The sequence below is a fragment of the Neofelis nebulosa genome, chromosome 15, assembly GCF_028018385.1.
Source record: "Neofelis nebulosa isolate mNeoNeb1 chromosome 15, mNeoNeb1.pri, whole genome shotgun sequence".
Lineage (NCBI taxonomy): Eukaryota > Metazoa > Chordata > Mammalia > Carnivora > Felidae > Neofelis > Neofelis nebulosa.
This window is the reverse complement of record NC_080796.1, coordinates 8,884,200-8,902,504: the sequence shown is the minus strand read 5'-3', so window position 1 is coordinate 8,902,504 and position 18,305 is coordinate 8,884,200. Positions and strand designations below refer to the sequence as shown.

Here is an 18,305-nt window from a genome sequence, read left to right as displayed (position 1 = left end):
CATGTCAACCCTATCTTTGCCAAGCCGACTCCCCCATTGCCCCAGTGCAAGTCCGAGGGCTTCCTCGGCCCAGCCTCCGAGCGCTGATCCGGCCTCACCTGTCTACCACGCCTCCGCTTCTAGTTCCTGGAAGTCACCCGTGTCGTCTTTCCATTACCCCTTCTGCCCACCCCTCCCCCACCCCCACGACCCCCGGAGGGAAAGGCTCGGGGCTCGTTAGCATCTGTTAAATGCGCTGTGCACCGGCCACGGTGGCGTATCGCTGGACCGTGAAACGTGTCCCCCAGCGGGACGGGCTTTCATCGGTGTCCCGGGCACACTCCCGGGCAGGGGCCCCGCCACCCTGCCGCGTCGCCGCCGCCGCCGCTGCCGCCGCCGCCTCGGGTCGCCGGGCCGGCGATGCCCTCCGCGCTCGCCGCGCGGTGTCGCGGCGAGCAGAGCAGCCGCCCTGCGGCGGCGGCGGCGGCGGCCCGAGCGCCCAACGTGGCCACCCGGCCGGGGCTGTCCCGCAGGTCCCCGCCGCCACCCCGCGGGCCCCTCGGGCCCGCCTGCCCCGCCGCGCCCCCCTCCGTCCGCAGCAGCGCCCGCGGCGGGGGCCCCGGGAGGGCCGGGCGGGACGCGGCCGCTTCCCCGCGCGCCCCGGCGCCGGGCCGGGCCGCGGCCGCCTCCCCCGCCTCCCCCCACCCCCTCCTCCCCACGCCCGCGCCCGCTCGGCCGCACCCCTCCCCGGCCCGCCTCAGCCGGCCGCGCCGCGGGCAGCGAGCGCCGCATTCGAACCTCCCTCGCAAAGACAGTCTCCGCCCCACAATGCACCGCGGCGGGCAGCCTTTGAAAAAGCGGCGCGGCTCGTTCAAGATGGCGGAGCTCGACCAGTTGCCTGACGAGAGTGAGTAGCGCCTCCGAGCGCGCCCCTGCCTCCCGCCGGCCGCCCGCCCCCCCCGCCCCGGGCCGCGCCGGCCGGGGCGGGCGGCCGTGCCCTCCGCCGGGCAGGCGGGGCCGGCCGCCGGCCCCGGCGCGCTCCCCCAGGGCTCCCGCCGCCGTGTTGCCGCCGCGTCGCCGCCTTTGTTATGGTGCCTGTGTGTGTGGGTTTCTGGGGTGGTGTGAGCGCCGGGGCCGGAAACCGAAAGCCCGGGGGCGGCGGCGCGCGCCGGCCGGGGCGGGGGGTGGGGGCAGGGGCCGCCGCCCCCGGGCCGCACGCGGGCCCCGGGCCGGGTGGGGGAGGAGCGGCCCCGGGCCGCGGGGGGCCGTCCTCGCCGCCCGCCCCGCTCGCCCGGCGGGGTTATGTAACTCGCCCGGCCGCGGCCGCGAGGGCCCGGGGCCGGGGAGGGGGCCGCCCCGGCCGGGCCGGGCGTCCTGTCGCGGCTCCTGCCTCTGCGGGCGCCGGGGATCCCCCCACCGCCCCCCGCTGTCCGCCCCCCCCTCCCCCCGCCTCCTCCTCCGGCGTGTCCACCCCTGGAAGTGTTTCCGTGTCACAGCGCTGGCCCCTTCCCCCGGGACCACAGGTGGCCGTGGGCCTTCCCGGGGGCGGGGGGGCGGGGAGGACCCGGGCCGCCCCCACCCCGCACACTTCCCCGTGCGCGCGCGTGCCCTCCTCCACGGCCGAGAGCATCGCGGCGCGCACCGCCCGTGCCCTTCCTGGCTCGCCTCCCTCCGCCCCCGTGACCCGGGTGGTGCTCGCCCGCGGCCAGCGCTGGAGGGCGCCAGGCCCCTGCTCGGGGCCCCGTGGGACGCGAGGTGGGAATCCGCAGCGCCGTCGTCTGAAGTCGGGGGGGGGGGGGGGGAGGCGGACGCCCGAGTTGGTCGCAGAAGGGCCCCCGCTCCCCGTCCGGTGCGTGCGTGCCCGCCCGTCGGTCGCGAGGGTCCCGGCGGAACGGAAGCGGGTCCCCGTCGCCGTGCGCTCCCGCCGGGCGCGCGGGACACGTGGACGCTTGTCCCAGGAGGGCGGCGCGCAGCCTCCTCCGTGCCCTTCGTGGGGGTCGCGGCCAACGACCGCGTCGCGGAGTTAGGGAGGTTCGAGTTGCCCAACTGGCGGAAAGTTGTGTGGGCAGAGTCGGAGTCGTGGGTTTGTTGTGGGCCCAGAACCGAGTGCCCCGCGGGATCGTCGGGGTGCTGGCCCCCGCCACGGGGGGCCGGGGAGCCCTCACGTGGGGCTGGAGTGACTGGGGAGCGGGGTTTTCAATGTTAACGTTTGCTAGTTGCAGCAGGTGGTCAGGTGTGGCTGTCCCCCCCCTCCCCCCCCCCCACCCTGCATTGGACGTGGCGCAAGGGTAGACCTGCCCTGAGCGTTGTTTCCGGTTTGGAGAGGACAGGGATTGTGGCGACGGACGTCCCCAGGTGAGGGTGGGCCTGCACGCCACGTGCCGGCCACCCGGGAGTCCTTGCTCTCTTGGGGACGGGGGTGGTCAGCGCGTGTCAGGAGTCACCACCACCGGACCTGTGATTTTGAAGGCCGGTCCTTCGGTTGACATGAGATGAGGGGTGTTTGAAGCGGCTTTCTTGTAACTGTCATTTGGAATATTTGCTCGTCACCGTTAAGTATTTATTGAGGACCTACTAGGATTCTCGGTAGAGACTTGGGGGCCGTAGGTACCAGGATTCAAACGCCAGCGACGCTCTCAGACTGCGTCACCATCGTTGGTGTCACGTTGTGACCTCTCCGGGTCGCAGGGGTGCACACGGGCCGTGCACCTGTGTGCGTGCAGGGACGTCTTGTTTAGTGAGACCACAACTTGCTGCAAGCAGGGACTGCCGCCCTCCTTGGTCACACGCGGTGCCATGTGTCAGGTGGATGTGAACGCTTGATTTATGTTGAATTGACGCGCTACTAATGAACCTGGAGAAGATTCGTGGGAAGTGATTTTCAGTTTGATGCTGGAAAGAGCAGGTTTCTTTGCCAATTTGAGTCGAAGGGACTGGCCAATGCATTAGCCAGGAGCCAGTGTAACGTTACCAATAATGAAAGCTGCCATACGCGTACTTGCTGTGACCCAGATGCTCCTTAAGTGCTTTTTGGTTGACGGAAGTCCTCTCGCCAGTCCCTGTGTACGAGGAAACCCAGGCCTCTCCTTGCAGCCGCTGCATATCTCACATCTGCTGTCGGATGTGAAATCCTCAACTTCAGGGGTTCAGGACCGACCTCATAGTCCCCACCCCCCCCCAGGACGAAGTCCTGCCAGTAGTTCCTGCCTTTAATGAACAGCTCCCCCCAGCGCTCATGAAAACTTGGGCACTTGTGTCTTCCACCTCCCGTGACAAGGACCTGACCACGTCTTGTAACTTTCACCTTCTCCCCATCACCCGACACGCCCGTGCACCAATCCCTTCAGCCTCCCGGCCTCCCATTAACCCACTGCCCGCCCCTACCCTGCAACCTCCAAGGGGTCAGAGCAGTCCTTCTAGAGGGCATGTGTCATCCTGCTGCTGGGGACACTATCACAGCCAAAGGGGCCTTTGGACTCTGGCCACGCCCACCTCTCCAGCTTTGTTTGGTACCACTCTTCTTCTCCTACTGTCCCTTTTTTTTTTTAAGTTTATTTATTTTGAGAAAGAGAACGAATGGGAGAGGGGCAGAGAGAGAGAATCCCAAGCAGGCTCTGAACTGCCAGCTCGGAGCCCGGCTCAGGGCTTGAACCCGCGAACTGTGAGATCATGATCTGAGCCAAAATCAGGAGTCAGATGTTTAACCGACTGAGTCACCCAGGAGCCCCTCATCCTGTCCCTTTGAGCCAAATTTGACCTTTTTCAGTCCCTGTACTCACCAGGCTTTCTTTTTTTTTGCAAGGCCTTTGCACACGCTCTTCTCACCATCTGGAATGTTCTTCCTTTCCCTTGCTTGCAGTTGATGTCTGTTTATCCTTTACATCCTTTACCCCCAAGCTTCTTTAGAAAGTTATTTTCCATCCTCCCGGACAAGGTGACACCTTCTTATGAAACCTTTTTATTCGGTCTTGTAACTTCTTGCTGGCAGTGGTCACAGCTGTGGCTTTGCGTCTGTCCATGAGATTGGTTGGAAGCCCCCTGGAGAAGGCACCGGCTCTGGTTTTCTTCCTGCTTGCCTTTCCGGTTCATGCCTGACACCTGCCTTACTTCTCTGACCCTTTCCCATGACCTGCTCCCTGAGCACAATGGCCTTTGCCCTGCTGCTCCTTGAATGCTCTAAACGCTCTATCTCAGGGTTTTTGTACCTGGTATTTCTTCTGCCCAGACCCAGTGCTTTGACCTCCTGCTCCCTCAAGACTAGTCCTTTTTAGATGTTAGCTCCTCAGAGAAGACTTCCCTCAGCACCCTATGTGAAGTACCCCCCCCCACCCCCCCACCCCCGCCACACACACAGTGAGATCACTTCGTTTGTTTCCTTTATGACAACTGCACGTATCATTATCATTTCCTGTACTTGTTTATTGTGTGTCTCTTCCCACTAGACTGTAAGCGTGCTGAGAGCAGAGGCTCTGTCTCTTCCGGCAGCTAATCCCAGCCCCTGGAATGGTGCTGCAGGAGGCATTCGGTGAATACTTTGTTGAATGAACGAACGAACAAACATATTCAGCACATATACACACATACAGCCCGTGTCCTAACTTCTGTGCACCAGCCTGTAAAATCCATGTGCTTAGCCTAGAAGTTTTTTTTTTCTAATTGATCAAAGTAATACTAATGATAAGCACGATATAAAAATTAGCCATGTGCTATGGGCACTGTTCTCTGAGCACTTTCACATACGGTAACTCGTTTAATCCCTGTTTCACAAATGAAGGATCAGCAGCACAGAGAAATTAAGTAAATTGCTTCAGGTAACACAGCAAAAAAGTGGCAGAACCAAGATTCAAATATAGCTAGTCTCGATGTGTGCCCTTAACCATTATGCTATGTGGCCCCTCGAAAAAGAAAAAAAAGGCCAAAAGGGGTAGGTCAGAATCCCTAGGACAGAGTCTTACCTTCACGGAGCAGGAATGGATACCCTTGAGGCTCGCACCTCTTCCTTCAGATCTCTGCTCAGATATCACCTAACAGAGCAGCTAACTGATCACGAGCACCTCATGGAAACAGTCTTCCCGCTCCCACCCCCTGCCCACGTTCCTGATATCCTGCCCGCCCCCCCCCCCCCCCCCGTCCCCACCCAGTGCTTATCACCACTCGATGTATCTGTTCATCTCCCCTCCTTAGAACGTGAAGTGCATGACAGTGGGGCCTTTGGCTCTTCTGCGTTGCTGTTGAAGCCCCAGTGCCTCGAGCAGGGACGGGGGGGGGGGGGGGGGGTGGGGGGGGGGGGTGGGGGTGTGTGTGTGCAGTCAGCACTCTGCGTATTCACCGGGGGAGTGAATGCTCACTGCTCTTTCCAAAACCAACCAGATTCTCTTGGCAGCCAGGTGGATACGTGCCCTGTCCGCCAGCTGCTTCCCCGTCATGTTGCGCTACGTGAGGCTTTTTAGCTAGACTTTATGGCCTTGCTCCCTCACTTCTCCCCCATGCTTCTACTTCCGCTGTCATTAAACCCGGCTGCTGTTTGGAGGCTGTTAAGGTGTCCTGTTACCCACCCGTTCTCCACATCGAGGCAAGAGAGTCGAGTGAGAGCAAGAGTGGCTTTGGTGTTGATGGCTTGTCTGTTTCTACAAGCCTCTCTCATCCTGCCTGCGGAGGAAAAGTCGGCTGAAGTTCGGGATCTGAGCTGCGTGAGAACGTTTCGTAGCCAGAACTGCCGTACCTTATCCGTGGCTTTTCATTTCAAGTCTGTTGTCCATTCGTACGAGTTGTGAATCATGGCTGCTTCTTTCTGTTAAACAACAAGGAGAATGACTCTGCCTTCTCTGATTTTTTACCTAGTTCATAGTCCTCTTTCTTACTTTATCCCCCGAGATCATCCTGTATTTGTTTGTGTGTTTTAGGAAATGCCCTAACGGATTGGCTCCTTAAAGATGTTTATACACATTTTGAACATGCCATTTAAAATTTTGTCTTTTCTCAGTGCAGGTAAATGACCAAACTTTTGAATAACTTAACTGCTGCCTGATTGTAGATTATATTCCATCAAACATAAATGGATGTCACAGTAACTGAGGTGAGAAGTAGCTGGTTCTAAAATAAAACAGACTTACGGGCACCTGGGTTGCTCAGTCGGTTAAGCGTCCGACTTCAGCTCAGGTCATGATCTCATGGTCTGTGAGTTCGAGCCCCGTGTCTGGCTCTGTGCTGACAGCTCAGAGCCTGGAGCCTGCTTTGGATTCTGTGGCTCCCTCTCTCTCTGTCCCTCCCCCACTCATGCTCTGTCTCTCTCTCTCTCTCTCTCAAAAATAAGTAAACATTAAAAAAAATTTTTTTTTTCTTTTCTTTTTTCAACGTTTTTTTTTTATTTTTGGGACAGAGAGAGACAGAGCATGAACGGGGGAGGGGCAGAGAGAGAGAGGGAGACACAGAATCGGAAACAGGCTCCAGGCTCCGAGCCGTCAGCCCAGAGCCCGACGCGGGGCTCGAACTCACGGACCGCGAGATCGTGACCTGGCTGAAGTCGGACGCTTCACCGACTGCGTCACCCAGGCGCCCCTAAAAAAAATTTTTTTAATGAAACAGACTTAAAAATGAGGAATGATATGTAATAATTTGACTATGACTATAGTAACAGAAAAAAAGGTGTTCTCAACAGTTTTGTTTTTGTTTTTAAAGTTAAAAGAGGGAGTTTTTGCTCATCCGGAATTCTGTGAACAGTTTCTCTTCTGGAGCAGAGAAAGGGTTTTCCTGTTGATTTTTCAACATTGAGATAAAATTGACGCTTAACATTGCGTTAGTTTCAGGAGTGCAACATCATGACTTGATACATGTGAAGTGATCATGTCACGTGGGTTAGTCAACATCCATCACCACCCATGGTTGGGCTTTTTTCTCCTACCACCAGCACTTTTCAGATCTGCTTTCTTAGCAGCCGTGCACCACATCTCCAGCGTTTATTTCTCTTACAGCCGGAAGTTAGTGCCTTTTTGAGACTTCTGGCCATTTTGCCCACACCCCCAGCCCTCGCTTTTGGCAGCCACCAAACTGTTCTCTGTGTCTGTGGGTTCGGGTGTGACTTTTTGTTTGTTTTCAATTTTTTTAGTGTTTATTTATTTTTGAGAGGGGGGAGGGGCAGAGAGAGAGGGAGACACAGAAGCCGAAGCAGGCTCCAGGCTCCGAGCCGTCGGCACAGAGCCCGATGCGGGGCTCGAAGTCACGAACCCAGAGATCGTGACCTGAACCGAAGTCAGACACTCAACTGAGCCACCCAGGTGCCCCTATTATTTTGCAAGCGACCTGGACTTCTTTGCAGTATACGTATCCAGTTCTGATACTTTTCAATGTAGCACGCTCCCTGCCTCATCAACATGTACTTCCCTGTGGTTTCTCTGCTTCCGCTCGCCCCCAGCGCCCGCAGGACAGCGACCAGAGCCTGGAGGCCGGCTGTTTAGAGGGGGGCTGAGGGTTCCCGGCGACAGAGCCCCTCGGACCTTTATTAACAACAGATTCTGGGTGTGTGAGGAGCCTCCGGGCTATTCAAATACACACGAAGGCGTGTTTTTGTCAGAGAGCCCTCCAGCTGTGTGCCAGCCCCTCTGGGCTGCTCTGACTCCAGCTGGGGAGTCCTGAAGGGTGCACACACCTGCATTCTAGACTCCCAGGGGACCCCCTGCCTGATTGACAGTCCCGCTGGATCCTTTTCACCTTCTCTTTTCTCCACTCCGCTGCCAATGCTGATCTTTGCTTCAGTAAATGGCCGTGTTCCTTTCTCTTTTCCTTCTCCAGCACCAGGACACTTCTGGGTGAGGATCCCAAATCCCTCTGTGCCGACGCTTCCCTGCCTTCCCTCCCCCAACTCTCACAACTTCCACAGGACTCCCGATAGCTCTCTCTAGCTTGTCCTTACTTTGCCTGAGTTCTGGCCTGCAGCTGGGATGGCCCGCTGGTTCTTTCTATTTTTTTAATGTGTGTGTATTTTCGAGAGAGAGGAGTGCAAACGGAGGAGGGACAGAGAGGGAGGGAGGGGGGAAGAGAGAGAATCCCAAGCAGGCTCTGAGCTGTCAGCGCAAAGCCCGCCGCGGGGCTCCATCCCAGGAACCGTGAGATCACGACCTGAGCTGAAATTGAGGCAGACGCTTACCCGACTGAGCCCCCCAGGTGCCCCAGCTCTGGTTACCTCTGATTGCACACCCCCCTGCCACTTCAGTCTCTACACCCCTAAAACCAGATGGGCCACTTTCACCCTGTAGCCAAGTTCTGTTTCTCTCATGTCGATTCTGAAATAACACTGATTTGTTTTCCTTGCAGGCTCTTCAGCAAAAGCCCTTGTCAGTTTAAAAGGTAAGATCATAGCGCGATCCTTCAGGTATGGCATTAAGGTGGAAATTTAATTCGTTAAATTAATGGGGATACAATGTTTCTCTTTTCTTTCTAAATTAGGCTTCATTCTAACGTTTAAGTATTGGTTTTCACTGATGAAATTTTAAATTCATAGACTGTTATAGGAGAATTGGTCCTTGGTTGTTGGAAATTACTAAGAAATTTTTTCCCCTGGGGTGCCCAGCTGGCTCAGTCGGTAGAGCATGAGACTCTTGATCTCAGGGTTGTGAGTTTGAGTCCCACAGTGGGTGTAGAGATTACTTATGAATAATAAAATCTTAAAAAGACATAGAAAAATTTTCTCTAGAATTATTGCTTAAATAACTTTTTTATAATTTGCAGGTAATCTCTACCCCCAATGTGGGGCCCAAACTTATGACCCCCAGATCAGGAATCACACACTCTACCGACTGAGCCAGCCAGGTGCCCCAAACCCCAAGAACTTTTTAACTAAACATTGCAGACATCATAGTAGAGTGAAAGCATTTTTTAATTAAGGCTTTTAAAAAATGCTTATTTATTTTTGAGAGAGAGAGAGAGAGAGCACAAGTGGGGTAGGGTCAGGGAGAGGGAGACAGAGAATCCAAAGCAGGCTCTGAGCTGTCAGCACAAAGCCTGACACGGGGCTCGAACCCACGAACTGTGAGATCATGACCCCAGCCAAAGTCGGATGCTCAACCCATTGAGCCACCCAGGCGCCCCTAGAGTGAAAGCATTTTATTGAACAACTGTGCTCAGCTGTATTTTTGCATGAGTTCATTTTTTAGGAATCTTGCCTTAAAAGTAATAACGTAAGTCTCTTGAAATAAAAGAATGATAGTACTTTTCTCGGAAGAAAAGTTGTACATGTTCCTTGGTCTTGCTCTTTCTTTCTGCACGTACACTGGCCACCCCTCTTACTGTAGTTTGTTTTGAGATTTTGCTTGAGCAGGATTCTGCTGGGTAAGTAAATCCTGAACCGGGCTACGCTCAGAGTACTTGTAGTACTTGTTCAGTACTTTTAGTTTTTAGAGCTACTGTGTTGTGTGTTGTGTCGGTGGTTTTCCACATTAAGTCCCGGCTTGAGAACGCTTGTGTCTATGACTACCCTGATGTGTTTGCCTGACAGGGTCAGCCCCACTCTGCCTTTTTTGTGCTTCTTCAAATGTACACCTGAAAAAAGTATTCCGTTATTCTTTTCTTCCCAATATTAAAACCATTTCGCTTTCAAAAAGCACATGTACAAGTGATATATTTCTTACAGAAAACGGTTAGAAAATGCTGATGAGCACCTAGAAGGAAATAAAAATAACTGTCTTGTGTGTATTCATCCTAGTTTTCTGTGTCTTTATATAAACATATCCTTTTTATAAAAATTGAACTCGCTCTCTTTATTTTCATAATATCTCTAATCAGTTACCTGATCGGATTGTTTCCGGTTGCAGATAGCTCTGAAGACATTTCTTTGAATCAAGGAAAACAGAAACACCCACACGTTTTATTTTTGTATATCCAGGGTTTCACATATCGAAGCAGGAAACGTTTAGAAATATACTCTAAATTCAAAGTCAGAAGCTTTTTCCATTTTTCCACTGCCTGTTTTCAATCAGATTGTGCTTCTTATTCTTAGCAAATTAGAATGAAGGAATTACTAAAACACAAAGAAAGAAACCACACATATTTTAATAGGAGAATTTAATACTTTCAAGATTCAGTGCCTTGTCCAATTATGTAGCGCTTGACAAAAAAAAATACGGAAGAGATTTTTTATTTGTAATAAACCAAAATTACTATGCTCAGTATATTTTTTCCATATTGGTAAATATTTCAGATATATTGCTGTTAATAAAAAGGCAATGTTTGTAGTATAAAATCCTTTGAACTTAAATCTTATTAGTAATAATTACTTATTACAGAGGGAAGCTTATCTAACACACGGAATGAAAAGTACAGCTCTTTACAAAAAACACCTGTTTGGAAAGGCAGGAACACGGGGTCTACTGTGGAAATGGTAAGGAATTAGTGTTTCTTACTCTTTAGAATATGATAGCTAAATTGTCTGTATTATTGTCATGTGCAGATTCTTACAGGACAGCAAGAGTTTCCCAAGGTTTTCCCCATCTCCAGGCATCTGAGTCTTTAAGTGTCATTGAGTAGTATACGATCATACTCCATCAGTAGCCTTTGATAATCTGGTCATCAGGCATTTGTTAAGCAATTGCAGTTTCTTTAGTAGGCAAGACGAAAAACAAACAAAAAACCACACACACCAACCTCTGATCACTCCAAATCATACTTTATTTAGAATACAGAAAATTTCACATGCTCCCTGCAAAAAGATATAGAAGTAAGTGGTAAGATCTCAAAATCTCACGTAGGTCAAGGGTAAGTACAGGTATGATAGAAGGGACTTCCTGCCAGGGCTATGGAATGTTAAGACTCTCGGTGGGTTTAATTTCAAGGCCCGGCACCTCTAGCCTTGACTCTGTTGGATGCTGGCCATATGCTGTGAACCCTCTGTGCCTACCTCCCTTCCAGCTGGGCGGGAGACCGTGTCCAGTGCTGGGACAAGGATTTGAAACAGGATGTGGGTACGATTGGGATATTACTTCTGTTGTCCTTCTCTGTTGCTGAGGCCTCCGAACCCAGGGTGGACTGTAAAATTGTTCGTATTACTGACCCTTAAGCGTATGATGTCTTTTGGGCACTTAAGCCAGTTCTGGTTCTGTGGTCTAGTTCGGTTCTCCGGGCACTTATCAGATACCCGAGATAGGAATCTTGTGCTTTTGTTCACAAATGGAAATTCGGGTAACAGTTCTCGACAGAGTGTCTAGTATGTTATTACACATTTCAGTTGAGTCTCTCGCGTGATCTAGTAACTTTGTCCAGCCCAGCCCTGTGCGGCGGACGCCGTATGATACACCCCCTGCTGTCAATCTGAGCACTGACACGACGAGGTCTGGAATTGTCAGAGCTTACTTTCCTCTTGCACGTTCAAGGCTTCTAAGGCCACTTGGGTTCCAATTTTATTCATCAGCTAGGTGTTTGAATTGTAAACAGATTGCATCAGTATGCGCGTCACTGCTTTGTAAATCTAAGATCAGTCACGTCTGACTTTGAGCGCTTGGTATCACCGACACTCCATCCCTTCCAGCCTCAGCTGGATCACCCAGGTACAGGATTAGATTTTGGAAGAAAAATGAGAAGTGTTCGGTCTTTTTATTAAAGAAACAAATTTCTATCCTAGCCTTTCAGAAACTCAAAGCGAAGTCGACTCTTTTCTGACGAAGACGACAGACAAATAAATACCAGGTCCCCTAAAAGAAACCAGAGAGTGGCGATGGTCCCGCAGGTACGTGTGTCACAAGCATTTTGTTCACGGGAAGGGAGGCGAGCAAGTGCTCACGTGATCAGGTTTATTTTTATTATTCTGTTACGTCTCAAGTAACAAGTTCTTCTTCTTAAGTCAGTGCTCTAACTCGTCTCCTGTATTAGTAACCTAGAAAGGCCATTATTTTATTGGTGGACTTTTTCCCAGCGTAGAAAGCCAGACCTGTCTCACAAATGCACACTTGCAAGCATGGAGAGGAGAGTGGACTGAAAACAAGTAGGATTTGGTAATAGGGTGTCAGTTCGGAGTTTTGTAAGGAAATGAGAGGGGAGAAAACATTTTACTTAATGACTGGAAAGTATGTTTTGTGTGTGTGTGTGTGTTTAAACATTTATTTTTGAGAGAGAGAGCACTCACAGGCAAAGGGCAGAGAGAGAGAATCCCAAGCAGGCTCCACGCTGTCAGCCCAGTGCCTGATGTGGGGCTCAATCCCACGAACCATGAGCTCATGACCTGAGCTGAGACCAAGAGTCAGGTGATGAACCGACTGAGCCACCCAGGCACCCCAAAAAGTTCAGTTTTTGAAGTATGATGTGCTATCCCGAATTGGATTCCGGGACAGGAAAAGGACATTAGTGGTAAAGTCTGTAGTTTAGTTAATACTGTTGTGCCACTGCTAATGTCTTAGTTTTAACAAACCATGGTTATGGAAGGTGTTAACATTAGGGAGAGCTGGGTGAGGGGCATATCTTTGCAACTTTTCTGTAAATTTACAATTTTTCCAATCGTTAATTTTTACCTCTACCCATTCCCTAGGTCTGCTTCCCTCAGTAACTAGTGACTGCTGTGATGAGTTTGATTATCCTTTTAGGTCTTTATAGGATTTTTCTAAAACTTTAAATAGGTGTTCACAGAAAATATGTGGTATTCTTTAATGTTTCTGGTTCTAAAATTCTATTTGTAGTATTATTTTCATGATAATATACACATCATTCTGTAATTTAGTTTTTCATTTAAAAGTCTGTTTTGGGGGTGCATAGGTGGCTCAGTCAGTAAAGCGTCTGACATTGGCTCAGTTCATGCTCTCGTGGTTCGCGAGTTCAAGCCCCAGCATCGGCTTGCTGATGTCAGCACAGAGCCTGCTTTGGATCCTCTGACCCCCTCTCTCTTTGCCCCTCGCCGACTTGGCGTGCGCTCCCTCTCTCTCTCTTTCTCTCTGAAAAATAAACAAACGTTTAAAAAAAAAAAATTAGGGCACCTGGGTGGCTCAGTTGGTTAAGCATCTGACTTCGCCTCAGGTCGTGATCTCACCGTCCGTGAGTTCAAGCCCCACATGGGGCTCTGTGCTGACAGCTCGGAGCCTGGAGCCTGCTTCGGATTCTGTGTCTCCCTCTCTCTGCCCCTCCCTTGCTCACGCTCTGTCTCTGTCTCTCTCTCTCTCAAAAATAAATAAAGATTAAAACAAAATTTTTTTTTAATTAAGTCTGTTTTTGAGACTTGGCCATGCTGATTGATTGAGGTAGAGGATAGGTAGACTTCAGTGTTTTGTTTCTTTTTACCGTTATATATTATTCAGCCTTATGATGCCGTAGTTTATACGTTCTCTGGCTTACGGGCATTTAATTGGTTTCTAAGTTTTTACTAGTACAGATAATGGTGTCGTGAACATCCAGGCATGCCTGTATAAACTTGCAGGTGTTTTTCTAGGACAGATGCCTGACATGTGAAACTGCCAGATCACAGGATGTGCACATTTAAACGTTTTGTTTTGTTTTATTTGCTTTTAATTTATCTCCAAGTTACTTAGCATCTAGTGCAATAATGATTTCAGGAGTAGATTCCAGCGATTCACCCCCCACGGATAACACCCCGTGCTCATGCCGGCAAGTGCCCTCCCTAATGCCCCTTCCCCGTTTAGCCCACCCCCCGGCCACAGCCCCTCCAGCAGCCCTCAGTTTGTTCTCCGTATTGAAGAGTCTCTTCTGTTTTGTCCCCCTCCATTTTTATATTCCTTTTGCTTCCCTTCCCTTATGTTCATCTGTTTTGTCTCTTCAAGGCCTCATATGAGTGAAGTCATACGGTGTCTGTCTTTCTCTGACTAACTTCACTTAGCATAACACCCTCCAGCCCCATCCCCGTGGTTGCAGCAGTCCAACATCGCACAGCAGTCCCACCTCGTTCTCAGAGGCCCCGTGCTGGCTGGTGCGCCCTCCCCACAGCCCGTCCCGGTGCCTCTTTCCCCAGCGCTTGCCGCTCCGCGCGGAACCGAGCGTCTGCTTTTTGCCGATCTGATAATAGCATCTTCCCGGTTTTCGTTGGCATTTCAGCTGTGAGTGACCTCGAGTACTTTTCACATAGGTTGAAAAATGATTTCTTGGGGCCTCCTGGGTGGCTCGGTTGGTTAAGCATCCGACTCTTGATCTCAGCTCAGGTCTTGATCCCAGGGTCACGAGTTCAAGCCCCGTGCGGAGCTTGGTGCTGGATGTGAAGCCTACTTTTAAAGACAAATAACTGAATAATCAAAGAAGAGAAGAGAAAAACGATTTCTTTCCCGTAAACTGTTTATGTCTTTTTTCCTATTTTCTGTTAGACTGTTGACCATTTTCTTATTCGTTCGTAAGAATTTTTTATCTGTGAAGAATATTAGCCGTTTGGCCTGTTTATATTGATTGTAATTTTTCTGTTTGTAGCTTGCTTTTTGACTCTGTTTCTGCATTTTTTATCATGCAGGACTGAAAAAAATTGAAGGGTCAAATACAACTCTTTCCTTTTAGCACTCCCTGGGTTTATACTTACTCGGAAAGATCTTCCTTAGTCTGACATTTATAGTTTTTGAATTCACGTGTATTTAATTCATTTTTTTTTTAATGCTTCAATTTTCACTTCATCTGGGATTTATTTTGGAGTAAGGGATTAGGTGAGACTGCAACCTTGATTTTTCCCAGAGGACTACTTAGTGGTCCTGGTCTCGTTGACTGAGTGGTCCATCACGATTTAAAATGCTGCCTGCATCCGGCTCTCGACCGGCTCAGGTCGTGATCTCGAGGTCGCGTGATCCAGCCCCCTGATGGGCTCCTCGCTGGGTGTGTTGGGATTCTCTTTTCTTCCTCTGCCTCTTCCCTGCTCGCGCTCACTCTCAAAATAAATAAATATACGTTAAAAAATTAAAAAAAAATTAAGATGCTGCCTGCATCACAAGCTATGTTCCTGTATATATTTGGGATTATTTCTAGACTTTGCATCTCTTTCTGTCTAGTATGTCCCTGTATGTGCCAGTGTCAAATTGTTTAATATGCTTTTACATAGTGTTTTCGTATCTGGTAAGATATTATTACATATCCTTTTCTTAGGTTCTCAAAAGTATCCTTGCACGTTTTTTTTTTTAAGTTTGCTTACTTTGTGTGAGAGAGAGAGAGAGAGAGAGAGAGAGAGAGAGAGCATGAGTGGGGGAGGGGCAGAGAGAGAGGGAGAGAGAATCCCAAGCAGGCACTGCATTGTCAGCGTGGAGCCCGATGTGGGGCTCGAACTCACGAACCAGGAGACCATGACCAGAGCTGAAATCAAGAGTCGGACACTTAACCAATCGAGCCACCCAGGTGCCCCTTCTTGCACAATTATTTTTCCATAGGAACTTTAGAATCACCCCAACTAGGAGAAAAATTTTGTTGGGAGTTTTATTGGTTTCACACTAATATGAATTACTTTATGTCCTATGACGTGTTTGTAACACTGAGACCGTCCGTCCGAGAACTGCCGGTAGGTTCCACTTATTCGGGCCGTGGTGGTCCTCTGTAGACTTTACAGACTTTTCCATGTTGATCTTGTACATTTCTTCATGGGATGCCTAAGTATTTAATACTGTTGTGCTGGTCATTTTTGCTTTCATAAACAGGATATTTCCCCTGTTTTATTATCTAACTGATTCTCAGTTATGCAGAGAAAAGTACTGATTTTTTTTTTTTTAAGATACTGATTTTTCAGAAATGTTTATTCAGAGGGAGAGAGAGAGAGAGAGAGCGAGTGCAAGCATGAGTGGGGGAGGGGCAGAGAGAGGAAGAGCGAGAATCCCAAGCAGGCTCCGCACTGTTAGCGCAGAGCCCGACACAGGGCTTGAATCCACGAACTGTGACATCATGACCTGAGCCAAGACCGAGAGCCGGTTTTTTAACCTACTGAGCCACCCAGGCACCCCTTGTTTTGTTTTTCTGTTTATTTTGAGAGAGAGCCACAGGCGGGGGAGGGAGAGAGAGAGAATCCCAAACAGGCCCCGTGTTACCAGTGCCAAGCCCAGCATAGGGCTCGATCCCACAAACTGTGAGATCATGACCTGAGCCAAAGTCAAGAGTTGGACGCTCAACCGACTGAGCCAGCCCCCCAGGCGCCCCTAGGATACTGATTTTTGCACGTCAACTTTGATTTCGCCCGCTTCGTTAGATTCTCTTACTATTGTCAGTGACTACAGTTGGTTTTCTTGAGTTTGGTAGGACAGCCATATCACCTACAAATAATGACTTTTGTCTTCTCCTTTACAGTTTTTATTCCTCTTACTGGGTAATTCCATCAAAACAACGTTAAAAAATAGTGATAGTCAATACCTTGGTCTTATCTCCCATGTTAGTGACTGTGTTTTTAGTACTTTGACGTTGACTATGATGATGACTTTTGGGTTGGAATGAAGAGAAATAAGTTTTACAGGTTCAGAAGGTGTCCATCTATGTTTATTTTCTTGGTCAGTAGAGCTAAAGGTTTGTCCATTTTGTTGATCTGTTCAAAGAACTTTTGGTTTCATCATTTTGTCTCTTATTTTTCTATTTCATTTATTTCTGCTCTAATCTTTTTTTTCCTTGTTTTTTTTAACTTGTTTTATTTTTTATTTTTTTAAATTTACATCCAAATTAGTTCGCGTATCGTGCAACAATGGTATCAGGAGTAGATTCCTTAGTGCCCTGACCCATTTAGCCCATCCCCCCTCCTATAACCCTCCCATAACCCTCAGTTTGTTCCATATTTATGAGTCTCTTCTGTTTTGTCCCCCTCCCTGTTTTTATATTATTTTTGTTTCCCTTCCCTACGTTCATCTGTTTTGCCTCTTAAATTCCTCATATGAGTGAAGTCATAGAATTTTTGTCTTTCTCTGACTAATTTCACTTAGCCTAATACCCTCCAGTTCCACCCACATAGTTGCAAATGGGAAGATTTCATTCTTTTTGATTGCCGAGCAATACTCCATTGTGTGTATATAGATATAGATATAGATATAGATATAGATATAGATACAGATATATACCACATCTTCTTTATCCATTCATCCATCGATGGACATTCGGGCTCTTTCCATACTTTGGCTCTTGTCGATAGTGCTGCTATAAACATGGGGGTGCATGTGTCCCTTCGAAACAGCACACCTGTATCCCTTGGATAAATGCCTAGTAGTGCAATTGCTGGGTCATAGGGTAGTTCTCTTTTTAGTTTTTTGAGGAACCTCCATACTGTTTTCCAGAGTGGCTGCACCAGCTTGCGTTCCCATTATCTTTTCTTTAAATCTTTTTTTCATGTTTATTTATTTTTGAGAGAGAGAGAGACAGAGTGTGAGCAGGGGAGGGGCATAGAAAGAGGGAGACACAGAATCTGAAGCAGGCTTCAGGCTGCGAGCTGCCTAGCACAGAGCCCGACGGGCTTGAACCCACAAACCGTGACATCATGACCTGAGCTGAAGTCAGACGTTTAACCGACCGAGGCACCCAGGTGCCCCTCTGTTCTAATCTTTATTATTTTTTTCTTTCTGCTTGCTTTGGGTTTTCTTTGCTCTTCTTTTTCTAACCTAAGGTGGAAGAATAGGTTATTATTATTATTTTTTTAGACCTTTCTTCTCTTCTAATATAGGCATTTATTCTATAAATTAACCCCCCAACCACTGCTTTAGCTGTATCACTTATTTAACTATTGGTACGTTGTGTATTTTCATTCTGTCTACTTCTGAGATTTTTTTTTTAGCGAATGTTGAATTTTATCAAATATCTTTAGCACCAATAGGTGATCATATGATTTTTATTGTTTTAATTCATTAATAATGGCAGACTGTGTTAATAGTTTTCTTATACTGGACCGTCCCCACATTCCACTTGATTGTGTTGTTCCATTCTTTTGATATTGTGATGTCGTATCTGGCAACTTTTTTTTTTTTTTTACACTTTGAGAAAATTGAGATGTCATTGATGTATAATGTTATATAAGTTTCAGGCACACAACATAATGATTTGATATTTGTGTACATGGCAAAACGATTACCACAATAAGAATAGTTAACACAGGGGCGCCTGGGTGGCGCAGTCGGTTAAGCGTACGACTTCAGCCAGGTCACGATCTCGCGGTCCGTGAGTTCGAGCCCCGCGTCAGGCTCTGGGCTGATGGCTCGGAGCCTGGAGCCTGTTTCCGATTCTGTGTCTCCCTCTCTCTCTGCCCCTCCCCCGTTCATGCTCTGTCTCTCTCTGTCCCAAAAATAAATTAAAAAATGTTGAAAAAAAAAAAAAATTTAAAAAAGAATAGTTAACACATCTGTCGCTGTAGTTCCAAATTTTGTTTCTTGTGATGAGAACTTTTGTTTAAGTTTTATTTATTATTTTGAGAGAAGGAG

General features: G+C 49.0%; 1 protein-coding gene across 8 annotated transcripts in view; it reads left to right on the top strand.

The window, feature by feature from the left end:
• The first annotated feature begins 787 nt into the window (after positions 1-787).
• The window catches only part of LIN9 (lin-9 DREAM MuvB core complex component), a 63,623-nt gene continuing 46,105 nt past the window's right edge, over positions 788-18,305 (top strand). For 2 of the 8 annotated variants that reach the window (XM_058702448.1, XM_058702456.1), the window contains exons 1-4: positions 788-886; positions 8,290-8,322; positions 10,257-10,351; positions 11,588-11,692. In XM_058702448.1, the coding sequence (XP_058558431.1) occupies positions 808-886; positions 8,290-8,322; positions 10,257-10,351; positions 11,588-11,692 (312 nt within the window). In that variant the 5' untranslated portion in view covers positions 788-807. Of the gene's footprint in view, positions 887-1,553; positions 1,735-5,343; positions 5,968-7,558; positions 7,785-8,289; positions 8,323-10,256; positions 10,352-11,587; positions 11,693-18,305 lie in introns of those variants that run through there. The other 6 variants (XM_058702451.1, XM_058702449.1, XM_058702450.1 and 3 more) reach the window with 6 other exon arrangements.